This window comes from Podarcis gaigeae, assembly GCF_964106915.1.
Source record: "Podarcis gaigeae genome assembly, chromosome: 9".
NCBI lineage: Eukaryota > Metazoa > Chordata > Lepidosauria > Squamata > Lacertidae > Podarcis > Podarcis gaigeae.
Genome location: NC_139685.1, coordinates 6,314,263 through 6,335,499, shown reverse-complemented (window position 1 = coordinate 6,335,499; position 21,237 = coordinate 6,314,263). Strand labels below are relative to the sequence as shown.

Genomic DNA, 21,237 nt, shown 5'->3' with positions numbered 1-21,237 from the left:
GCACGGCGGCAGCAGGAGGCCCTATTAGCTAAAGTGGTGCTTCAGGTTAAGAACGGACCTCTGGAACGAATTAAGTACTTAACCTGAGGTACCACTGTAATATGAATTTTAATCTGCTTGGGACAGGAACTGCTGTCTTGTTTTTTGCACTCTTTGCAAAGTTCTGTCACTGTATAGTGACTAAAACATCTGGAATGTAGCTAAGCAGACAGAAGCAAGGTTGATTCTGAGTGACTAGGGCCATTCATGTCTCTGGGACAGGACACCTGCATCTATCGCAGTGGCCAGTATTAAGGATGGACAGCAAGTCCAGCCTACATTGCAACCAGGGCTTTTTTTCAGCTGGAACTCGCTGGAATTCAGTTCTGGCAGCTCTCAGGGGGCTCCTTTGCTATTCTAGGAGAACAAGGAAGGTGTCCGTGGTGAATTCCGGCACCTCTTTTTCTAGAAGAATAGCACAGATTGTAACCAAGAATGCCATTAAGTGTGGAGATGCACAGCAACTATTTACTTAGTTGAGAGAAAATAATAGAGGCAGTGGTACTTGGAGCACTGCTGGGGTAGAGGCAAGTGCCCTGTCCCAGAGACATGAGTGGTCCCAATCCCTGAAAATCAACCTTGCTTCTGTCTTCTGAGCTACATCCTAGATTCAGTTTTGTAGCGGTTGCTGTGGAAAGTGAGGGGTGTGTGTGCAAAGATGTGTGATCAAACTGGTGTCTGGATGCAGTAGTGGGATGGATAAGGTCTAATGAACTACTTCTGGATCTTGGCAGGATGGACACTCTGTCGGTGAGTGGTTCCCAGGTCTAGGAAGTAATTCAGATGCCTGTGCTGGACGGGGTTGCTCTCTCCCTGAAGGAGTAAGTGCGTAGTTAAGAGGTGCTCCTGGATCCAGCTCTGTTGCTGAATGCACAGGCGTTCTTGGTGGCTAGGAGTGCCTTTTACGGCCTTCAATTGGTAAGATCACTACGGCCAATCTTGGATTGGGATAGCTTGAGCACAGTTGTCCATGCATTGGTTGGATTACTACAATGCACCATGTGTGGGGCATCCTTTGGCTGAGTTGGAAGGTGCAGCTAGTGCAAAACCAAATGACTAGGTTGCTGGGGCGGGCGGCAAAATAACCTCAGCCTGCTTGCAGGATTTGTGCTGGTTGCTAATCTGCTACTGGGCAAAGTTCAAAGTGTTGGTACCAACATATAAGGCCCTTTACAGCTCAGGACCAGGTTACTTGAGAGCCTGCCTTATCCCGTAAATGCGCAGGGGATAGTTGCCGTCGCAGGACAGTTTCTCCTGCAAGTTCCAAAGATTTCAGAATCCTGCTCCACAGTAACCTGGAGCAGGGCTTTTCTGTGGAATAGTATTCCTGTCAAAATAAGACAGGCACCCACTGTCTGCACTTTCCAGAAACAACTGGAGACATTTTTGTTCCAGCTGGTTAAATGGGTCTTTGCCACGAGTGTCTAGTTTGTATGGTTTTATCATAGGTGTGTAATCTGATAGGTGTAGCATCTGGGAGGGACTTAGTCAGCCTGCAGGCTTCATTTTGAAAATGGGTCTCTAAGCTGAGCTCATGGTTACAGCGTAAACCTAGTATTTGTTGCCCCCACTGCTGACCTGCCCACTCTGGGTAACTTGTGTGTTGAAGAGTTCTGGAGAACTTTTGTGACATTTTGGTTGGTCCCAACTGGGGCGTTGCCTAACCATGGATTTTAAAGTTGTTAAGGAAGTCTAACGAAAGAGTCAACTGGTCAACTACACATGCAAAATTTAGTGTATTTCCTTTTTTGTCACACTTAGCCTTGATTGGTTTCATGTTTCTCAGGCATTTAGAAAGCCACAGGAGCTCTCACACCACTTGCTGTGGGGGGGGGGGGAGTAGGATTTCCCAGCTCTTATTATTATACTTATTTCTTTATCCTCTTCCTTTTCCCCAGAAAGGGACTCAAGGCAGCTCATGCAAAGTGTAACAGGCAATAGAAGGTGTACATTGGGGGGCGGTGTATGTGTGGGAGAGATAATTACTGCAGCATTCTTCTCTGCTAGTGCTTAAGAGCTTCCAGCACAGTATAGTAAACCTGATCTTATCATAGTGTTGTACTACAACAGTTTTTCTTTTTAACAGCATCTGGTTCACTTCCGAGGGCTCCTCTCTCCACCCACAGAAGGAATTTCTGCTGCTTCTCCAATAATCTTCAAGTCATTCCCCCAACCACCACCACACCTCTCTCACTTCTGTGTATGTGTGTGTGTGTGGCAAAGCTGGTGGGCAAAACCAGAACAGATCCTTGGTCAACCTTTCCTTGTCTCAAAATGAGTGCTTATTCCTGGAGAATCCACCACTTTAGATATTCAAGCCTTGCTATTTTCTAAATAAATAGAATAGAAAAGGGCGGGGAGGGTTACAAATCAAAGAGGACTAAAATAATGAAGATGTTTAGTCTGTGATTTGAAGAGCCATCGTCAGATATGGCTGAACCTCTTAATTTTCACGGCATTCACATTTTCCAATGGTCCTACATTCACTGCTGCTCCCATAACCTCTCAGTGGTAAGAACAATTCTCACAAATTCAGGCTGATGATTGGAGAAGGCTTTGGCCTGTCCTTGCCGGAGATTCTGGTTCAGCCATTGTGATTTGTACTTGAGGGCCTAGAGACTAGGCTACAGCAGCAATCTGTATGTGAGATTTGCTCATGTAGAACAAGGTGGACCACAAGCTTAACATGAGTCAACCATGTGATGCAGCAGCAAAAAAAGCAATGCTGTTCTAGGCTGCATCAACAGAAGTATAATGTCCAGATCAAGGGAAGTAATAGTACCGCTCTATTCTGCCTTGGTCAGACCTCACCTGGAATACTGTGTCCAGTTCTGGGCACCACAATTTAAGAAGGATGTTGACAAACTGGAACGGGTGCAGAGGAAGGCAACCAAGAGGATCAAGGGTCTGGAAACCAAGGCTTACGAGGAGCGCTTGAAGGAGCTGGGTATGTTTAGCCTGGAAAAGAGGAGACTGAGAGGAGGTATGATAACTATCTTCAAATATATAAAGGGTTGCCTGTCACATGGAAGAGGGAACAACTTTGTTTTCTCCTGCTCTGGAGGGTAGGACTCAAACCAATGGCTTCAAGTTACAATAAAGGAGATTCCAACTAAACATCAGGAAGAACTTTCTGACAGAGCTGTTTGACAGTGGAACGGTCTCCCTCAGGAGATTGTGGACTCTTCTCCCTTGGAGGTTTTTAAGCAGAGGTTGGGCTGCCATCTATCATAGATGCTTTAGTTAAGATTCCTGCATTGCAGGGGGTTGAACTAGATGACTCGTCGGTCCCTTCCAACTCTGCGATTCTATGATTCTAAGACTAGTCACAGGTTGTTAGATGCCATGGCACTTCTTTGACAGGGTTTCTGCTCTTGAGTTTGTTTCTGACATTTATAGCCCTAAATAGCTTGGGTGCGGCATATAGCAATATCAGATGCCTTTGTAGACATTGCTTTGAGCTCTTGGAGTGATTTTATAAGAATCTAGTGCACAAATATCTGAAATTACTTCCCTCTCTGAAAGATTGGGTGTTTCTATTACAATCATATTGGGGCCCAAAGGACACAGTCCACTGGAAGTTTTCCTGTGTGGGTGCTTGTTGGTAAAGGCTTAGCAGTGCTGGAATCCTTTTTCCATGGCCTGAATTTCTTGTGGAGGTGCTGCAAAACCATTTCTCTTTGGGCTGGCATTTGGTGGCTGAAGCTAAGCCAGTCTGGAGTTTGTCAGTTCAGCCTTATATTTAGGTTTTGGTGCAGTTTTTATTTGGATGACGTGCTTTATATTTTTATCTTTTTCTTTTAGTTTTGTTTTCAGGTGGTTGTGATCCCCCCCCCCCCCACCTTTAGGCTGGGTCAGGATATAAAGTCTCACAGATAAAATTAACTGCAAGTGAAATAAATAATAGGAACCAAAGTGTTTTGTGGAGTGGGTGCATGGAGGAAAGCAGTTCTGGGAATCACCAACAGAGAAATGGAACCAAGGGCGGCTGCCCATTTGACAGCAGTTGTTGAAAGAGTTGCACAGTATTAGGCAAAACGTTTTTGTCTTATGCTTCAGTTTTCTGTTGCACCAGTTTTTATAAGGTTTGCAGCAGCAAGTATTGCAATAACGGTAATAAATGCCTCTGATGGTCCTTGGCATGTTCCTCCAGAATGAAGGTGTCATAGGACTTTGATGTGAGAGATCTTAAGTGCTGCTACACCCCCTGCCAAAAGGCAGCCTTTTGAAGACTAGAGTTCTGCATAGGCAGGGCCCATGGTGCATAAATGAAAGAAATGGTTCATCCTTTTGGTGGGAAAAGCTGCCCCATGGGAGGGGCCCTCCAACCATTTACAAGTTTGGCTTCTGAAGAAATAGAAATGGAGAAGTGTCGTTGTGTCAGGAATTTCCACTTCAGTCTTTGAGGAAAGGGTTAAGTGGCTTTGGGGGTGGGCAGTACTAGGGAAACTGAAATTGTTTTGGACATCTGAATTCCACTCTAATAAGATGTCCCAGGTGGCTGGGGAGTAATCCTAAAATAGCTGCAGCTCTTAATTGCTTTTGTAAAGTCAGGCTTGCAATCTCTGGGGAGGAACAGCTCCCTGGCATGCTTTGATAGCTGACTAACCTTAGAAGGTGTGTTTGTGGATCAGAGATGAAGGGGAATGTCGCCAGCAGGTTTTAGGGATGCCCCTAAGGCCTAAAGCTGCCTCTCTTTCTTCTCTCTCTCTCTCTCTCTCTCTCTCTCACACACACACACACACACAGAGAGAGAGAGAGAGAGAGAGAGAGAGAGAGAGAGAGGGATCCTTATCTGTGATATGTCTGTTAGAGATTTCATTTTTTAAAAAATATCTTTATTGAGTTTTTACAAAATACATCGAACAAAAAAAGAAAACAACAACACACACTTTAACCGACAAATACCAGATAGAGGGGAAAAAAAGGAAAAAAAAGAAAAACAAATTCAGGAAAAGAAAAAAAAGAGAGAAGAGACAAAAAAGAAAAAAGAAAAAAAGAGAACAGATAAAAACAGTTACAAACACTAGACCTCCGTCCAGCTCGGTTTAGGTTAGGTAATCTAGTAATTTTTCTGCAGTTGTAGTTATACTAGTTCTGTACATCGCAGGTGTTAAATACAGTCTACTGTGACATTAATAGTTCCCAGATTAACTTCAATATAACTTAGATATTTATTCCAATCGTTTTTTCATTTTACATTATTTTGATGCCTACCGTATTTTTCGCTCTATAACACGCACCTGACCATAACATGCACATCGTTTTTAGAGGAGGAAAACAAGGGAAAAAACATTCTGAATGAAACAGTGGATGTATCATTTTTGTGCTTCATGCTGTGGCCACAGACATGTGCTCTGATGGTGAATTTGGGGTGACCCAATGCAAAAATCCTGAGAATCCCTGTGGATCCATGCTTTGTAACCACGTTTTTGCACCATTGCAGCCCCAGGCAACAGTGGGTGTGTGATTTGGGGGGGGGGGCAGGCTGTAGCCATGGACATGCTATGTGCTCTGATGGTGAAATTGGGCTGACCCAATGCAAAAATCCTGAGAATCCCTGTGGATCCATGCTTTGTAACCACGTTTTTGCACCATTGCAGCCCCAGGCAACAGTGGGTGCGTGATTTTGGGGGGGCAGGCTGTAGCCATGGACATGCTATGTGCTCTGATGGTGAATTTGGGCTGACCTAATGCAAAGATCCTGAGGATCCATGTAGATCCATGCTTTTTAACCATGTTTTTGCACCATTGCAGCCCCAGGCAACTGGGTGCGTGATTTTTGGGGGGCAGGCTGTAGCCATGGACATGCTATGTGATCTGATGGTGAATTTGGGGTGACCTAATGCAAAGATCCTGAGGATCCATGTGGATCCATGCTTTTTAACCACATTTTTGCACCATTGCAGCCTCAGGCAACAGTGGGTGCATGATTTTGGGGGGGGCAGGTTGTAGCCATGGACATGCTATGTGATCTGATGGTGAATTTGGGCTGACCCAATGCAAAGATCCTGAGGATCCATGTGGATCCATGCTTTTTAACCACATTTTAAGTGGGGAGGGAAGGAAAAACACAGAACGGACAAGGAGCACGAGAGGGGTGTGCAGAGAAGCAGCTGGCTAAGAAAGCAGGACAGGGGTATAACGGGAGGGTGGAAAGGAAGGCAAAAGTTTTCCCTCACCTACCCACCCAAGCCAGCCAGCTCGCACGCGCGCTCTCTCTCTCTCTCCCTCCTGCACGGAGCTTTCCCCTCTGCTTGCCTGGAGGGGAGGGGCTTTCCCTGCTCTTTGTTCCGTTTGAGCAAACACAGCAAGGAAATCGAGGTGGGTGGGCAGTAAGACCCTGAGGCCGAATGCAGGAAAGCAGCCACTTCCTCTTTTCAGCTTTCCCTTCTAGGAGACGCGCGATTTTTGCCTGCTTTTTTTTTGCCTCCCCTTGCACCATTTGGCTCCAGGGACCACACATTCGCTCCATAACACACACAGACATTTCCCCTTCCTTTTTAGGAGAAAAAATCTGCGTGTTATAGAAGGAAAAATACGGTAATTCTTTGTGTCAATCTGTTAGAGATTTCAGGTGAACACAAGGAACACAGCATTTACCACCACCCCTCTGCTTTGTAAAACCTTTCTGGTGTTGATCCAAAACATGCCATAGCTAGCATGCACCATGGCCAAGTATGTATCCTAGTAAATATGCAGGAAAAGAAACTTCTAGAGTAACTACAAGTTGCCGGTGTGCAGCAAGTGGTCCAGGATCAGATGGGAGCAAAGACTTAAGCAGGAACAAGATGTGGAGGAGCAGGCAGGAGTTCAGTTACCTGCTCAGTTGCTTGAGACAGGCAGGGGAAATGACTGCCTGGGTGAATCAGTTGGGAGAGGAAGTCCAGAAGCTTTTGTTTGTGTGTCTGGAGAAGGAGTGTATGACCTTTTTTACTTGGTTAGTGCCAAGGCTTTTTGTATTCTGTGTATTATTAATACAGTGGTACCTCGCAAGACGAAATTAATTCATTCTGCGAGTTTTTTCGTCTTGCGAATTTTTCGTCTTGCGAAGCACGGATTTTGGAAAAGCTTCAAAAATCACCAAAGTCTTCAAAAACCTCAAAAAAGGCTACCACACCGCGTGCTATGAGTTGCTCCTCGAAGTCAAGTCGCAACTGCACCCCCTGAATGCACCCTGGGTATTAACGGTTTTAAGAAAAAGGAAACAAACTTGCAAGACGTTTTCGTCTTTTTGCGAAGCAAGCCCATAGGGAAATTCGTCTTGCGAAGCAACTCAAAAAACGAAAAACTCTTTCGTCTTGCAAGTTTTTCGTCTTACGAGGCATTCGTCTTGCGAGGTACCACTGTAATAATAAATATTAAGATGTCTCATGTTGTGCAAATGACCAAGAAACATGAAGGGTGAGAGAGCTGCTGCAGTAACCTGCAGCACCTGTGCCACATTTGTCTGGAGAAAATGTAAATATACTTGTAGCAAGTGCAAACTGGTTGCCTTGCTGGAAGAGAAGGTATGGCAACTTGAGGCCCACCTAGTCACACTTTGAGCTGTAGGACAAGATGCATAGTTTCTTGATAGAGCTGAGTGGACTGTGCTGGAACAGCAGCACAGGTGGGGTGCCCGTACAGAGGAGAAAGATTGCCCATTGCAAGAGACAATCCCCTGGAAGTACATGACACACAGAAGTAGGACTGTTGGGGTCCATGCTGTGTCATTGGAGCTGCAAAATCAATTTCATGCTCTCATCTCAGATACCGATTCTGGGCCTGAGGAGCTAGGACAGCAGTTGCCAACCTCAGAATATATCAAAGTGGCTGTGAAAGGTACAGTGCACAGAATGATTCCTGCCACCCCCACCCCCCCAGAAGACGAAGAGACAGAAGGAGATGGAGGAGTCATTTTTATTCTTGACCTTAACCCTTCAGATGTGGATGAGTATGACGATAACCTACTTGCTACCTTTCAAGGAAATGAACTCTGAGAAAGAGAATTGCAGTCTGAAGAAGACAAGCCGAGAGGAAGTAGCAGCAAGTACTTGAGCCATTAGGCTCCTGGCTTTGTCACCTATCCCAATAATATCCAGCTAAGCTCCAGTATACAAGAGGGGAAGACTCAACAGCAGTTGCAGACCTTAGAACATTCTAAGGAGCCTTTAGAAGGCACACTGCATAGAACTATTCCTGCCATTCCCCAGAGGAGGAAGAAACTTGTGGTGGTGGTAAGTGACTCCCTGCTGAGGAGGAAAAAGGCAATAGTGTGTGAAGGAAACAGGATGTCCCAGGAGGTGTGCTATCTTCCAGGTGCAAAGATTCACGATGTGACAGAGAAGTTGCTGAGTCTTATAAAGCCCCCTGACCACAACCGCTTCTTCTGATTCATGTGGATACAAACAGTACTGCCACAGACAGCCTTCCAGCTAGGGACGATGAGACTCTGGGCAGAAGCTGTAGAACCTTGGGGCACAGGTGGTCTTTTCATCACTCCTTCCTGTTGAAGGTCATGGCCCAGGAAGGAAGAGGAAAATACTGGAGGTAAACCACTGACTGTGTAGGTGGTGTCATCAGGAAGGTTTGGCTTCTTGGATCATGATCTCCAGTTCCTTGAGGAGGGACCTCTGGCAAGAGATGGGCTGCACCCCACAGGGGGTAGCAAGAATATGTTTGCTAAGAGTCTCACAAACCTGATCAGGTGAGCTTTAAACTAGATCTTGAGAGGGAGGGAGACAACATTACAGATGACAGAAGAACACCTGGTTCTGGAGATAATAGCTTCATTGATGCACAGGAAACTGAGGTGGTACTCCTAAAACCTGTCAGAGGGCAAGAAACTACAATAAGGAAGCAGCTAGAGAGACTGTTGGTTTCAGTTGTCTGTACTAATGCACAGAGCATGGGAAACAAGCAAGACAAATTAGAGCTCTTAATACAGGATGGCAAATATGACCTAATAAGTATTACTGAAACCTGGTGGGATGAGACTCATGAATGGAATGTAGAAGTTGAGGGGTATAATCTATTCAAAACGAATAGACCAAGCAAGCAGGGAGGAGGAGTAGCATTGTATGTAAAGGAAGTGTCCACTTGTGAACAGATCCATGACCCGGAGCATAGAAGACAGATTGAGAATATATGGATAAAAATTGTAGGAGAGGGAAACAACAGTGACCTTACTGTGGGTGTCTGCTATAGACCTCCAAGCCAGACTGAAGACTTAGATGATGCCTTCTTACAACAGATTACCAGACATTCACAAAGGAGCAATATGGTAGTCATAGGAGACTTCTACTTCCCCTGCCAAGAATGTAAGGTCGAACAAAATTTTCCATTGCTTTGCCAACAGTTTCATTTCCCAGAAAGTGGGAGAAACAACAAGGGGATCATCCATCTTGGACCTGTTTCTCACCAACAGAGAAGAACCGATTGACGAAGTGGAAGTACTCTGAAACTTGGGAGGAAGTGATCATGTTGTATTGTGTTTCATTTTATACAGGCAAGGGAAAGCTTTAGGAGGAGCTTTCTGAGGGTAAGAGCTGTTCAAAGGTAGAATGAGCACTCTCAGAAGGTGGTGGACTCTCCTTTGTTAGAGGTTTTTAAGCAGAGGTTAGATGGCCACCTGTCTTTTATACTTTAGTTGAGGGTCCCTCACTGCAGGGGGTTGGACTAGATGAATCCTCAGGGGATCCCTTCCAACTCTATGATTAATATAATTCCAAATACTCCCAATTCTATACCATTAAGTAAATTCTGCAACTTGTACGATTTAGGTAAATGAAGCAAGTTTGTCTGACAACTCTCTCTGTATAATTTTGCTTTTTCACTATTTCATACATCTATATATTTTCCTTCTGCCAGTCATGGGAAAGCGCAAGCAGCCATGTCTTGCCCTGAAGCCTTCCCACCTGCTGGAAGTCAGAGTGGATTGGTGTATTGGTATGCTATAAATAAAGTTTCCATTTTTTGTGATTCACGAATTCCCTGAATATGAGTACGTAGAATCATATAACTGTAGTTGCTGTAACAATTCAAAATAGTTGCTTGCAACCAAATGGAACGTTTATATTGCTGAGGAGCATGAACTAAAGCCTCTGGTTATGCAGTTCACAACCCTTTTGCCGCTGCACAGTTGTTTCTGCTTAGTAATAAGGGGTGCAGTTATAAAATTCATATATTTCTTCTTGGCTCTCAATATACATAAGGACACTAAGCAATATCATTTATTTAAGGACAAGTGCTACTAACACATTGGATGTGCTGGATTCTGGGCTAAGTGCCCAGAACTCTACAGAAACAAGGCGTAGTATTAGTGAGCAAAAGTGTTTTCTCTAGTGAAATGGAAAGTAAATGTCCATGCTGTCTGTTTGAATGATGCATATTTTTAATTTGTTGCAATAAATACATTAACCATACAAAAAATTAATGGACGCCCAGTTGCATCATACCTTTAACCTAAGACAAATATTTCCCCCCATTCTTTCTCTCCCCCACTTTTAACAAGAAAAGCAGGTTTTAATTCAGTGGCTGCCTTCAGATGGCATGCTAAACTATGGTGAGACGTGAACGAGCCTTACTTTGCCTCTGTGTTCTTCACCAGTAAAATATGAGCATTCATTGACTGCCTTTGACTATGTCTTCGTGCATCTCTGCTGAACAGTTTTAGACGTTTATGTTTAAAGTCCTGATCTGTAGTCTGGGACCTCCATACTAACAGCACAGGATTGTGTCCAGGGGAGGTTACTTTGATGCTGCTAACACAGTGGTTTGAATTCACCCCTGTAGGTGCACTCCCATTGTCTCTCAAGACAGACGGATGCCAACAGTCCACAAACGAAGGAACAAATCAGCTCCTGTTTATTTTGGGGTGGGGGTGGGGGATCTTCCTCCAGCTTGTGTGTCAAACAGTCCTCACAGGGTGGTGGTAGTCGTAAACTACTTGCTTTACCAGTACATTTTGGAGCATCTGTTGACCGATGGTGCAGATGAGCATGGAAGAAAGGTGTGCATGATTTCTGCAGATGATTTCTGCACAAAGGGTAGATGGAGTGGTCATCCTTCCATATATACAAAGCTTGTTTTCTGAGCTCTTTCTGAGGAAGGGCTGGGAAAGCAGTGTCCTGTGATAAACAGCTGACATAACAGAAGTGGCAATAATCCTCCATTAAATATCTTTCAGCTGATGGGGCTCACCGGATAATTGACTTTCCAGCAGGAATTACTGGCTCAAACTAAATCAGCTGGCATTAGGGCAGCCTGCTGCTGTTTCGAAAGGGAGAATGTAGCTTTGCCTGACTCTGACAGGGACTATTCATCTTGGTAATTCAGTGTATGTGTCACTACCAGATGACACTAAGACTGTAGACACTAAAGTGGCTCTAATTAAAAACTGTTTTTGTTTGGAATTCCCTTCGTGAATTCAGTAGCTTTTTATCTGATTTAAGATCCTATGTGCTCACCACCAGATGGTGGGTGGGTGATCTGAACCAGCCGGTGGTGTTTGACCTCCCCCAGTTCGCTTTTTGTCTGTTGCCCAGGCTACCTTTTACACTGTGGTGTTTGCAGTTCAGATGGCAGCAGAATTTGTCCTTCCGTTCCCACAACCATTAGAAGCAAATGCTGCTTCGCTACTTCTTCCTCCTCTGGCAACTCCTTGGGATGATGAGTTTCTCATTGAAACGTGTCTGCAGTGGGAGGAGATCCTAGTGGGAGGGCAACTGCACCTCAGTCCCATGAAGTTAAAGGTTCACATAATCACAAAATGGATACATGTTAAACGGTGTTCAGGGGTTTGCTTGAACATAAGATGTTAAATATAGGGCTGAAGCAAGGTCCACATGCCGTGTCTTGGGGGGGGGGGGCGTGTAACCAATATACACAAGCAGGCCATGTAAAGGGCTTGAAAAGAGTTTGTGCAAATTGAAAAAAATAGTTGCTTTTCATATGCACTGTTCCAGAACAGAGCCAGAAATCGCCCTTCCTTGAGCAGGGGGAGGTCTTCTCTGAATTCAACTCTTAGTTCTTGCTGATGTTGACCCACAGAAGGTGGCTGTAGCAGTTAGGATTTCCTGTTTCTTGACCTAAAAGCTTCCTCTGTTGTAAATAACCCATTAGCGTTCTACCTTTTAATCACTGCCTCTTTGTTCATTTTCTTCTTTAGAATGGGAGCCTGAGCTGGAACGAAGAAGCTGATGGCAGCAGAGGAAGAGAGGTATCTCGAGACTTTGCCAAGGTCAGTACAATGACTTGAGTTTGAGTGTGCATTTGAGCCTAGTGGGAAAACAGCATTTGAGTTGCATTCTTTAGGGTGTATCTGATGCTGCGTCGAGCCTGCTTTCACTCACACAAGACTTTATCCTCTCCTCCCCACTGTAGCTCCCCATGCACCCCAAAATCTGTTTGGAGCAGAATTTGAGGGGGCACTGGTGGGGTGGGCTTCAGGGGAGGATAAGAGGAAGGGGTAGTCCTGTTACACAAACAGCAGTGCTCAATGCAGCCCATTGCAGTGAAGAATGTGTTAATCCCTGGTATGGTTCTGCAGCTGGAAGAGAATCCAACAAACTAGATTTCAAGGTCCAAAGATGCAGCCCAAATTCACCATATGTCTGGGTTGCCTTGTTTTTCCTTCCAAACCCAACCCAGCATGAATTATAATCTACTTGCTTTATTCCCCAGTTGTATGAACTGGATGGTGATCCTGAACGGAAGAAGTTCTTGGATGATCTCTTCATTTTTATGCAGAAGAGGGGTGAGTAGAACTCTTAAACTGAGTTTTGTTTTGATAACCTGAAAAGTCACAGAGAGGAATACACCTGCTGGTGTCCTATGCTAGAAGTGGAGTCCCTCTAATGAAGCTGCTGCTTGGATTGGCTTGGTGGGTGGGGAGGAGAGGAAACAGTACCTGCTGCTTCGAAGGTGGAGAGTTATGAAAGAAAATCCCATGAAACAGGCAGCTTAGTTGAAGTTGAAGTAAAAGAGATACTGTCGTCCCCCCCCCCTTCCAGACTTGGTTTGAAACAAGGATAGACTCATTGAGACCTCTTGCGAGGCGGTTGCAGTGTAAACATTGACAACAGGAATGGAAAGAGGATAGGAGGAAAGGAAACAGCAGGAATGACAGCATTTGCGCATACATGGGTTTCCATTTCCCCTACGCCAACCCAAGTAGAAGCAAGAGGTCTGTTAGGTAAATGTGCCTCACTCTGCAACCACAAGTTTCTTGTCCTCATGGTATGCTGAAGTGTTTAAATAGCAAATGTTCTTAATGGAGCAAAGAAAAGAAGCTGTGTGTGTGAGAGAGGGTGGGAGGGAGAGAGAGCTGGGGGGGCGGGGAGAGAGAGAGGCTTCTAAACAATCTCAGCAGCTAAGACAACCCATAAAAAACAGGTTTTTCTGTTACTGTCAAATAAATACAACAAATCCCCTCCCTGCTTAGTGCCACTAAATTTGGAAGCAAAAACATAACCTCTGTTGTCTGTAGTGTGTTTTTCTTGCGTCAGTCACAAAATTCAGGGTTGCTGTGAGGCCCTTTTAGCTCTAGATAGATTTCTGAACAAGTTGTTCATCCTTTCCTAGGTGGCACCAGTATTGTAAGGTTGAATCAGCACAGGCTGGTAAGTTGAGGATTGATCTTGGAGGCCCAGTGTGAAAGACAAACAGCAGATTTCACATGAGCTCCTGAAAAAAGAGTTGAGGATGAAAAGCCCTGGCCCTGGATACCATCCCCTGACAGGCTATTTGTGTCCAGTGCCCTGCTGCATCAGGCCTAATGCAGATCAAATGTGCGGGCCTCCTCTGAGCACAGCAGGTTGCCACAAAGCAGCTGCACCTGCAAGTGATAAAATGCCTCTTCAGTGGCAATAATGACGAGAGAGGAGAGGAAGGCTTTAACACACTGGGGAGGGGGGAGATTGCCCCCTCTGTGACACTAAAATAGTGAAATGAGAAAAAATGGAGCTGGTTCATCAACCTTTAGCCCATGCCTTCAAATTATAGGACTCTGTTTTCGATTCATGAAGACCTCGTCCCTTTCTTGGGCTGTCCTGAAGATGAAAGGTTGCCTTGGAGAATTGCATTTCTGTAAAAGCACTCTCATCTGTTTTAGGGCCAGCAGACTTCCTGAGGGCTATTCAGGTGTTATGGCTAAGGTTTGGTTAAGCAACCGACGTCCTTGTCCCTTGTGCATAAAGTTACATGAGTTTAAAAATGGATTAAAACAACAAATTTCAGAGGAGTGGAGCTACTGCTACCTGGTGCACCCACCCACAGGCACAGGCTGCATCCCAGAAAAGAGGGAGGGATTTGCTATATAAGCTTAATGAGAGTTATCATGGTGGATTCCTTTTCATCGGTGTCTGGATTGATCCTGCAATGACAGAGTGAGAGGAAACAAGGAGATCAAAGTAATAGGGCTCTGTCTGGAAAGACTGAATCATTCAAATTGGGATGGTTCAGTCTGTAGAGCAGGCATAGGCAAACTCGGCCCTCTATATGATTTTGGACCAGTGGTCAGGGATGATGGGAATTGTAGTCTTAAAAACATCTGGAGGACCGAGTTTGCCTATGCCTGCTGTAGAGCATGAGACACTTCATCTCAGAGTCATGGGTTCAAGCCCCATGTTGGGCTAAAGATTCCTGCATTGCAGGGGGTTGGACTAGATGATGCTCGTGGTCCCCTCTGTTTCTATAGAATTGTAGAGTTAGAAGCGACCCCAAGGGTCATCAAGTCCAAGCCCCTGCAATGCAGGAGTTTCAACATCCAAGACAGTTGGCCATCCAACCTCTTCTTAAAACCTCCAAGGAAGGAGAGTTCACAATCTCCCAAGAGGGACCGTTTCACTATTGAACAGTTCTTGATTGTCAGAGAGTTCTTCCTGGTGTTTAGTAGGAATCTCCTTTCTTGTAACTTGAAGGCATTGGTTTGAGTCCTACCCTCTGGGGCAGGAGTAAACATGCTTGCTCCATCTCCCATGTGACAGCCCTTCCGATAGTGCCCAATGCTGTCATACACTTCCCCTTGTCAGAGAGCTGTTGCCAGAGAATCTCAAAGCACACAATAAATGCAAAAAGGGACAATGCCATAAAAGTAATTTATTAAGGAGAGAGAATAGGCCAGACTTTGTTAGATCCTCCACAAAAATTGTGTAGGCAGCCTCCCCTTCCTAGTGTTGTCTTCCCTACATTCTATATCAAGTAGGGATTTTTAGAGGGGGGGGGCTGGGGGAGAGAGTTTCTGCTTACAACCCTCCTGGATGATTTGGTGGCTGTTGTGTGAGAGAACTGACATGTGATGGTCATGACTTTGGGAGCTCACTTATTATACTCATGCGCCCCAACAGCTGTTTTCCTCTGCTTATCGAGGCTGCCTGTGACGGAACTTGAGCTCTAGTTCAAAGCTTACACAAGGTAATTCATTGTAAGAATATAAGAGCCTGGCTTCTGGATCAGACCCATCTAGTCCAGCATCCTGTTCTTAAAGTGGCCAGCTAGATGCCTCTATGGGAAGCCCACAGGCAGGACTTAGGTGCCCCAGGCCTCTCCCCACTTGTAAGTCCCATCAGCTGGAGGTAGAACATAGTCATCATGGCTAGTAGCTAGTCACCTTGATCCAACGTTTATTTGTGAAAGATATTTCTATCCTGTCTTTCCACATCTGAGGAAATGCTCTGAGTGGCTCATGTACTAATCATATAGTAAAAACAGGAACACAATAAAACAAATAATTAAAGTAAGACAAGCACCATAAAAATATTCCAAGCAACAGGGACCAATGCCTCAAATTTCAGCAGACAAGCTGTCAGTTTGCTTAAACTTCTTCAGTAGGCTTTGAGGGGAAATGGGAGCAAGCATCTCCAGTGGCAGATAGTTCCACATCCTGTGAAATTAGTCTTGGGTTCAAGCTATAGAATTTGTGTTCATTTATTATTTATTAAATTTGTATACCATCTGAAGACCATGGGGTGGTTCACAACATAAAAATACAAAATGCATAATGAAACAAGAGCAAGAACAAACAAAATAACACCCCCCCCCAAAAAAAGACACTTTTAAAAAGCCATATACTGTTTAATCAGCCAAAGGCCTGGTTATAGAAAAACATTTTTGCCTGGGCCCTAAAGATATGTAATGAAAGTGCCAGATGAGCCTCCCTGGCCGGAGCATTCCACAAATGGTGTCGCCACCCTCTGGACCTCTTGTGGAGGAGACACATGAAGAAGGGGCTGACAGCATTAGCTTTCCCTTTCCATTCTTCTGCTAGCTCAGCATCTTATTCTCACAGTGTCCAACAGATCCATTATATCAGAATACCATTGTCTGGATTCCTTTAGAAATCTTCTGGGAAAGGTAGGTTGTTTTCCAGGCGAATAAACTATGCTACATAGGGAATATGGGTGTGCACCAATTCTCAAGAAGGCAAGGATGCTGGATTGCAAATGGTGTTGTAGCCAGGAAAACTGTTTTGTTCATTTAAGTTCCTCCTTTGTGAAGATCTCATAAAAAGCTTCTGATTGTGCCATTCTGCTGCTGCTCAAGGTTTCCTACGTGACCTTAGTTTTCCCAGATGGCTTGTCCGTTCTGAGTTTGATGTATATATACATAGAAGAGGCTTTGTAAGCCCAAGCGTGTGGTTTTAATGTTTTCCTGCTGTTGTATGCCTTATCTGCATGTTTTCAGATGTGGAAAAGCTTGCAGCAAATACTGATATTGATGAAAGCGTTTGGCAGGGGGTTCTTTTATCTCCAGGCAGCAGTGGCACTTATCAAGCCTATCTAGGGAATACCCTTAATACCTCCTCCCCCCCCCCCTTTTCTTTCCTGCAGCTTCACCACTAAGTTTTTGCTACCTGGAGGATATCCTAGAGTCTGAATATTGCCGATATTTCTCCTTCAGTAGCAGGCCAAATCAAGTGAGCTAACAGGAGCATGTTTACCCTAATTCCACTATACAAATTCCTTACAATGGTGTTGTGGACTTTCTGTTGCGGGTCCTGGAGGAGATTAGTGATGAGCAAAGAAATAAGGAAATTGTGCTCTGTTGCTTTGAACTAAAACTAGTGAAAAATTCTCATGCCTTTTCAAACCCCCGAGCTCCAAACTATTGTGACACTAAAATTAGTTATTTGCTGCTGTGGGCAATTGGTCCATATCATGAACTTGGAGTATTTCTGTTTGTATGGAAAAGATAGGAGACGAATACTGATGAAAAGGGGAAGGTTTCTTTTATCATATACACTGTTATGGGCTACTTTTTCCATCTCTGAGCTTGGAAGATGCTATTCCATTAGGCTTTTGTCTGTGGAGCCTTCTGTGGCACTGCCTTGAGTAATTTGGAAAGGAAGCCATGGCTTCAGAGAGAGTTAAGCCATTCACCAATTCCAGCTTTTGGATACTTTAATTACTATGTAAGAACTACGGAACATACAGAATGGAGCGCTGTAAAACAGCCTGCTCCTTTGTTGGAATTTCCCTCAGAAGGAGGCTTTTATAACTATGTAGAAGTTCCAGTCTCTTTCCAAGTATGAATTGGGTGCAAGCAGGAAGAACTTTTGGAGAGGGTATCAGTGGTTCATACCAGCAAGATCTCCCACCTTTCTCTGGAGCTCAGTTGCAAGATGCTTCTCTGCATTTTGAACCTCTGGGGCTAGGCATGACAGCAACAAGTGCTGCCCGCCCCCCCCCCCCCGCACACGCCTGAAAGCTGAAGGCACAGAACGGGCACTGGATCTTGGAATGCCTCTGATCGCAATAAAGGCTTTTTCCCTCATGAGAGGAGTTGTGTTGCACAGGACTGTGCATTTTGTTGTTGTTGTTGTTGACTGCCAGTCTTCCAAATTTGTGGGCCCTTGCTCATCAGAGAAATCTCGATGCCCTGTTTCACTTCATAGCAGCGTACCTCTCATGTTAGCATAGCTCCTTATGAGTCTGAACTTCCATTCATCCACACTTAGCTTTCTTTAAGGTAAGTCACCTGAAGATACTTCCGTCTTCCTGTCTTGCTAGGGATACCCTTGGACCCTTTCCCCATCCAGCTTAAGAGCTGGTGACTTCTGTTCAGATGCTTCAGTTAATGTGTTTTACTAGTTTAATGCTGGGCACTCAGGCCACATGATGAGGCCGAGTCTCCTGAGTGCCAAAAGAAGAAGCAGGCCTCTTTGCCAACATGCCTGTGGAGGCCTTTGCTTCATATCTGAAGCCAGTGGGCTCAAGCCTGCCCATTTAAACCTTTAAGACATCAATGGATCTGCTTTTACTTCTTGAAAAACTGTGTTTCTGCTTCAGATATCGCTGGGGGAGTTAGTTCAAGGGTCAGAGGGGTGAGAACCCCACCAGTAGCAGAGCTGTTGAACATCTGGTAAAGATGTTATGAGCGTGAAGTATATTGAACCCAGCTGTGCCAGTAGCCATCGAGCAACTGAACACAAGCGAGGCTTAACGTGAACAAACTCCATGAGAACAGGCCTAGGGAGTAGTGTTGGGACACAGTGGGCGCATCGGGGCAGATTAGGCAACTTTGACTGGATGGGTAGCCTTGACACAAGGACACATGTGCCTGTTAAGTAGCCTTCAGTTTGGCAGCTCATCTAATAAGCAGAAGCAATCCATCAGTCTTGCGTTATTCAGGGGGTGAAGGGGAAGCGGAGCCCAATGGCATTTCCATGGGTGCAGATAAGAACTGGGCCTCACATCAAATAGAACATGATTAATTGCTCTCCTGCCTAGCTCCTGCTTTGATAAACATATGTGAGGGCCCACAGGTTAGCAGATCAGGTAATGACTATCACATCAGGAGGTGTGAAGATTCACTGTGGAACTAGACAAGGGGCTTGGGGCATGGGATGAGTGATGAGGGCTGCTATGGGATGGCCGGGGGGGGGGGGCAGGCAGACAGGCAGAGAGGGCTTCTTTCTCTCCGGACTGTATTTTCTTACCTTTCAAACAAGTCCTAAGGGCAGAGCCTGTAACTTCTTGCTTTGCCACATGCACAGAGATTCTGGCAACAGACGTCAGTTGCGTCTGATGGGAGTGGAAATCCAGAGCATCTGAGGGCACCAGGTTGTAGAAGGCTGATCTGGAACATTTCTGGCCCTTTATTGAAACATTGAGGTAGCACCTGGAAAAGTATGCAGGATTGGTTGCTCTTTGCCGCCTGTGACATAAAAACACAAGAAGAGCCTTCTGGATCTGGCCATTGGCCCATCCAGTCCAGGATCTTGTTCTCATAGTGGCCAAAGAGATGCCTCTTCCAGGAAACAAGCAAGCTGAGCCCCAGCACAAGAACCTTCTCCCCTCCTGTGGTTTCCAGCAACTGGTAAAACCAGATGGTGGCAATTCCTCCAGGCCCTCCAGTCACCTCCCCCAAGCACCATATTTCTTATACTTGTTAAAGCTTTTCCAAACCACATTTGGGCCCAAATGAGGGCCCCCAAGATTATTTTAAAAGCCAATCACAAATACAAATTTTAAGCAATAACTTGAAATAAACCAGAGCGTTAAAACAAAGACGAGCAGAATTTAATACTTTCATACCATTCAAAGTGGAGGGAGGGGAGACCTAAAAGGGGTCTAGCATGGGGCCAATTTCCCTTGGAAGGGAACTGCAAAATTGGGGTGCTGCCACTGAAAAGCCGTTTCCATCAGCAAGGTATCCTGCAAAGTTGGGGCATACAACAGATTTGGGAGGTGACAAATTAGAAAGGGTTTCCCCACAGGTGCTTTCAGAAAGCCCACAAGCAGGAATTAAAGACCCTAGCCCCCATCCCCACCCCCGCCACCATAACTGTCTCTCTCCTGCATCAACTGGTGTTCAGAGGTACATTAGCTCTGAATATGGAGCTTCTGTCTTAGCTAGAGTAGCCACTGATAGGCCAGTCCGCCTACAGTTTGCTTACTTCTTTTTTACATCTATCTGAGACAGTTTTCCCAGTGCAAAAAGAGTATTTAAGCTCTTTACCATGCTTGCTGGGAAGGGCTGCTCAGCACACCTGCTCCAGAAGGCTAAGGATGCTTGTGTGACATCTTTCAGAAGCTCTGGTGCCCCTGCGAGATCTCGGAAGAGCATCCCAGCAAAGCTATTTTGGACCAGGAAACCCTGGAGCAAAAATAACTTTTTAAGTCCTCTGCCTTGCTTGTGTTAATTTGCTGGATTTCAACTGGCGACATTTACCCTCTGGGTATAGGGCGGTATATAAATTCAGTAAACAGTAATAATAATAACCATGTCTGGCTGAAATTGTGCAAGTTAAATGTGTGTAAGACTTGATTGTACTAGGACATTGACTCCATTTTGGGGAGGCAGAATTGTGGCACAGAGCAGAAGAGTGGAGTTTTGGTAAATTTTCAGGCTCACAGCGAGCAAAGGATCCACGTCTCCTGGTCGTGATCCTTTTGCATGCCCATTAATACTGCCACACTGTCTTCCTAGCCAGTATTGAGATTCAATAGGAAGTTGTTTTTATTTTTCTAGCAAAGTGTGTAGGCTGCTGAGCAGTGAGAAGGAAGGGCATAGTGTTATCATTGTTTCTTTTTTTTCTGTCCTATGGTGATAGGACTATCAGGCCTTTGTTACCATGTCTCATTTTGCAGTCTTAACTGTGTTTGTACTTTGTGAATGGATAATTGGAGGTCAGAGGGAGTCATAGAATGGTAGAGTTGGAAGGGGACCCCAAGAGTCACCTAGTCCATCCCTTTGCAATGCAGGAATCTCAACTAAAGTGTCCCTGGCAGATGGCTAGAGTCATCTCTCCCAAGACCTGACGTGCGTGTTCCCCACTCTGGTGCCTTCCAGCTGTTGCTGGGCTACAGTTTGTATCAGCCACATGCATGAAGGCCAGTGGTCAAGGTTGATGGAAATTGTACTCCAGATTGTATGGAGGATACCAGGCTGCCATGCATAGAGCTCATGGCAAAGGTAGGATTTGAATACACATCTGTCAAGAGGCAGGCCTTGCCCTTCTGCTTAGCAGAGGTGTAGTCAGCACAAAGCCCTCCCAATATTGCTGGCTCACAGTTGCCGCCTCCATCGACCATGGGCTGGGTTGGATGGGAGCTGTAGGCCCACAGCATCCGCCAGGCAGCACGTTGGCTACCCCATAGCAGTGTGTGGTAATTAGTTTGTGCTCTTACATTCTGCTGTAAATTGGAAAGGTGTCAGCTAGCCACTGGAATCTCCTTTCCTTTAAAATAAAGTCATGGTCTCAAAGCTAAGCTG

General features: G+C 45.2%; 1 protein-coding gene across 2 annotated transcripts in view; it reads left to right on the top strand.

Moving 5' to 3' along the window:
- The window catches only part of ARID3B (AT-rich interaction domain 3B), a 57,210-nt gene that overhangs the window by 12,858 nt on the left and 23,115 nt on the right, over positions 1-21,237 (top strand). For both annotated transcript variants that reach the window (XM_083698314.1, XM_083698315.1), the window contains exons 3-4: positions 12,191-12,262; positions 12,706-12,778. In XM_083698314.1, the coding sequence (XP_083554440.1) occupies positions 12,191-12,262; positions 12,706-12,778 (145 nt within the window). The remainder of the gene's footprint in view (positions 1-12,190; positions 12,263-12,705; positions 12,779-21,237) is intronic.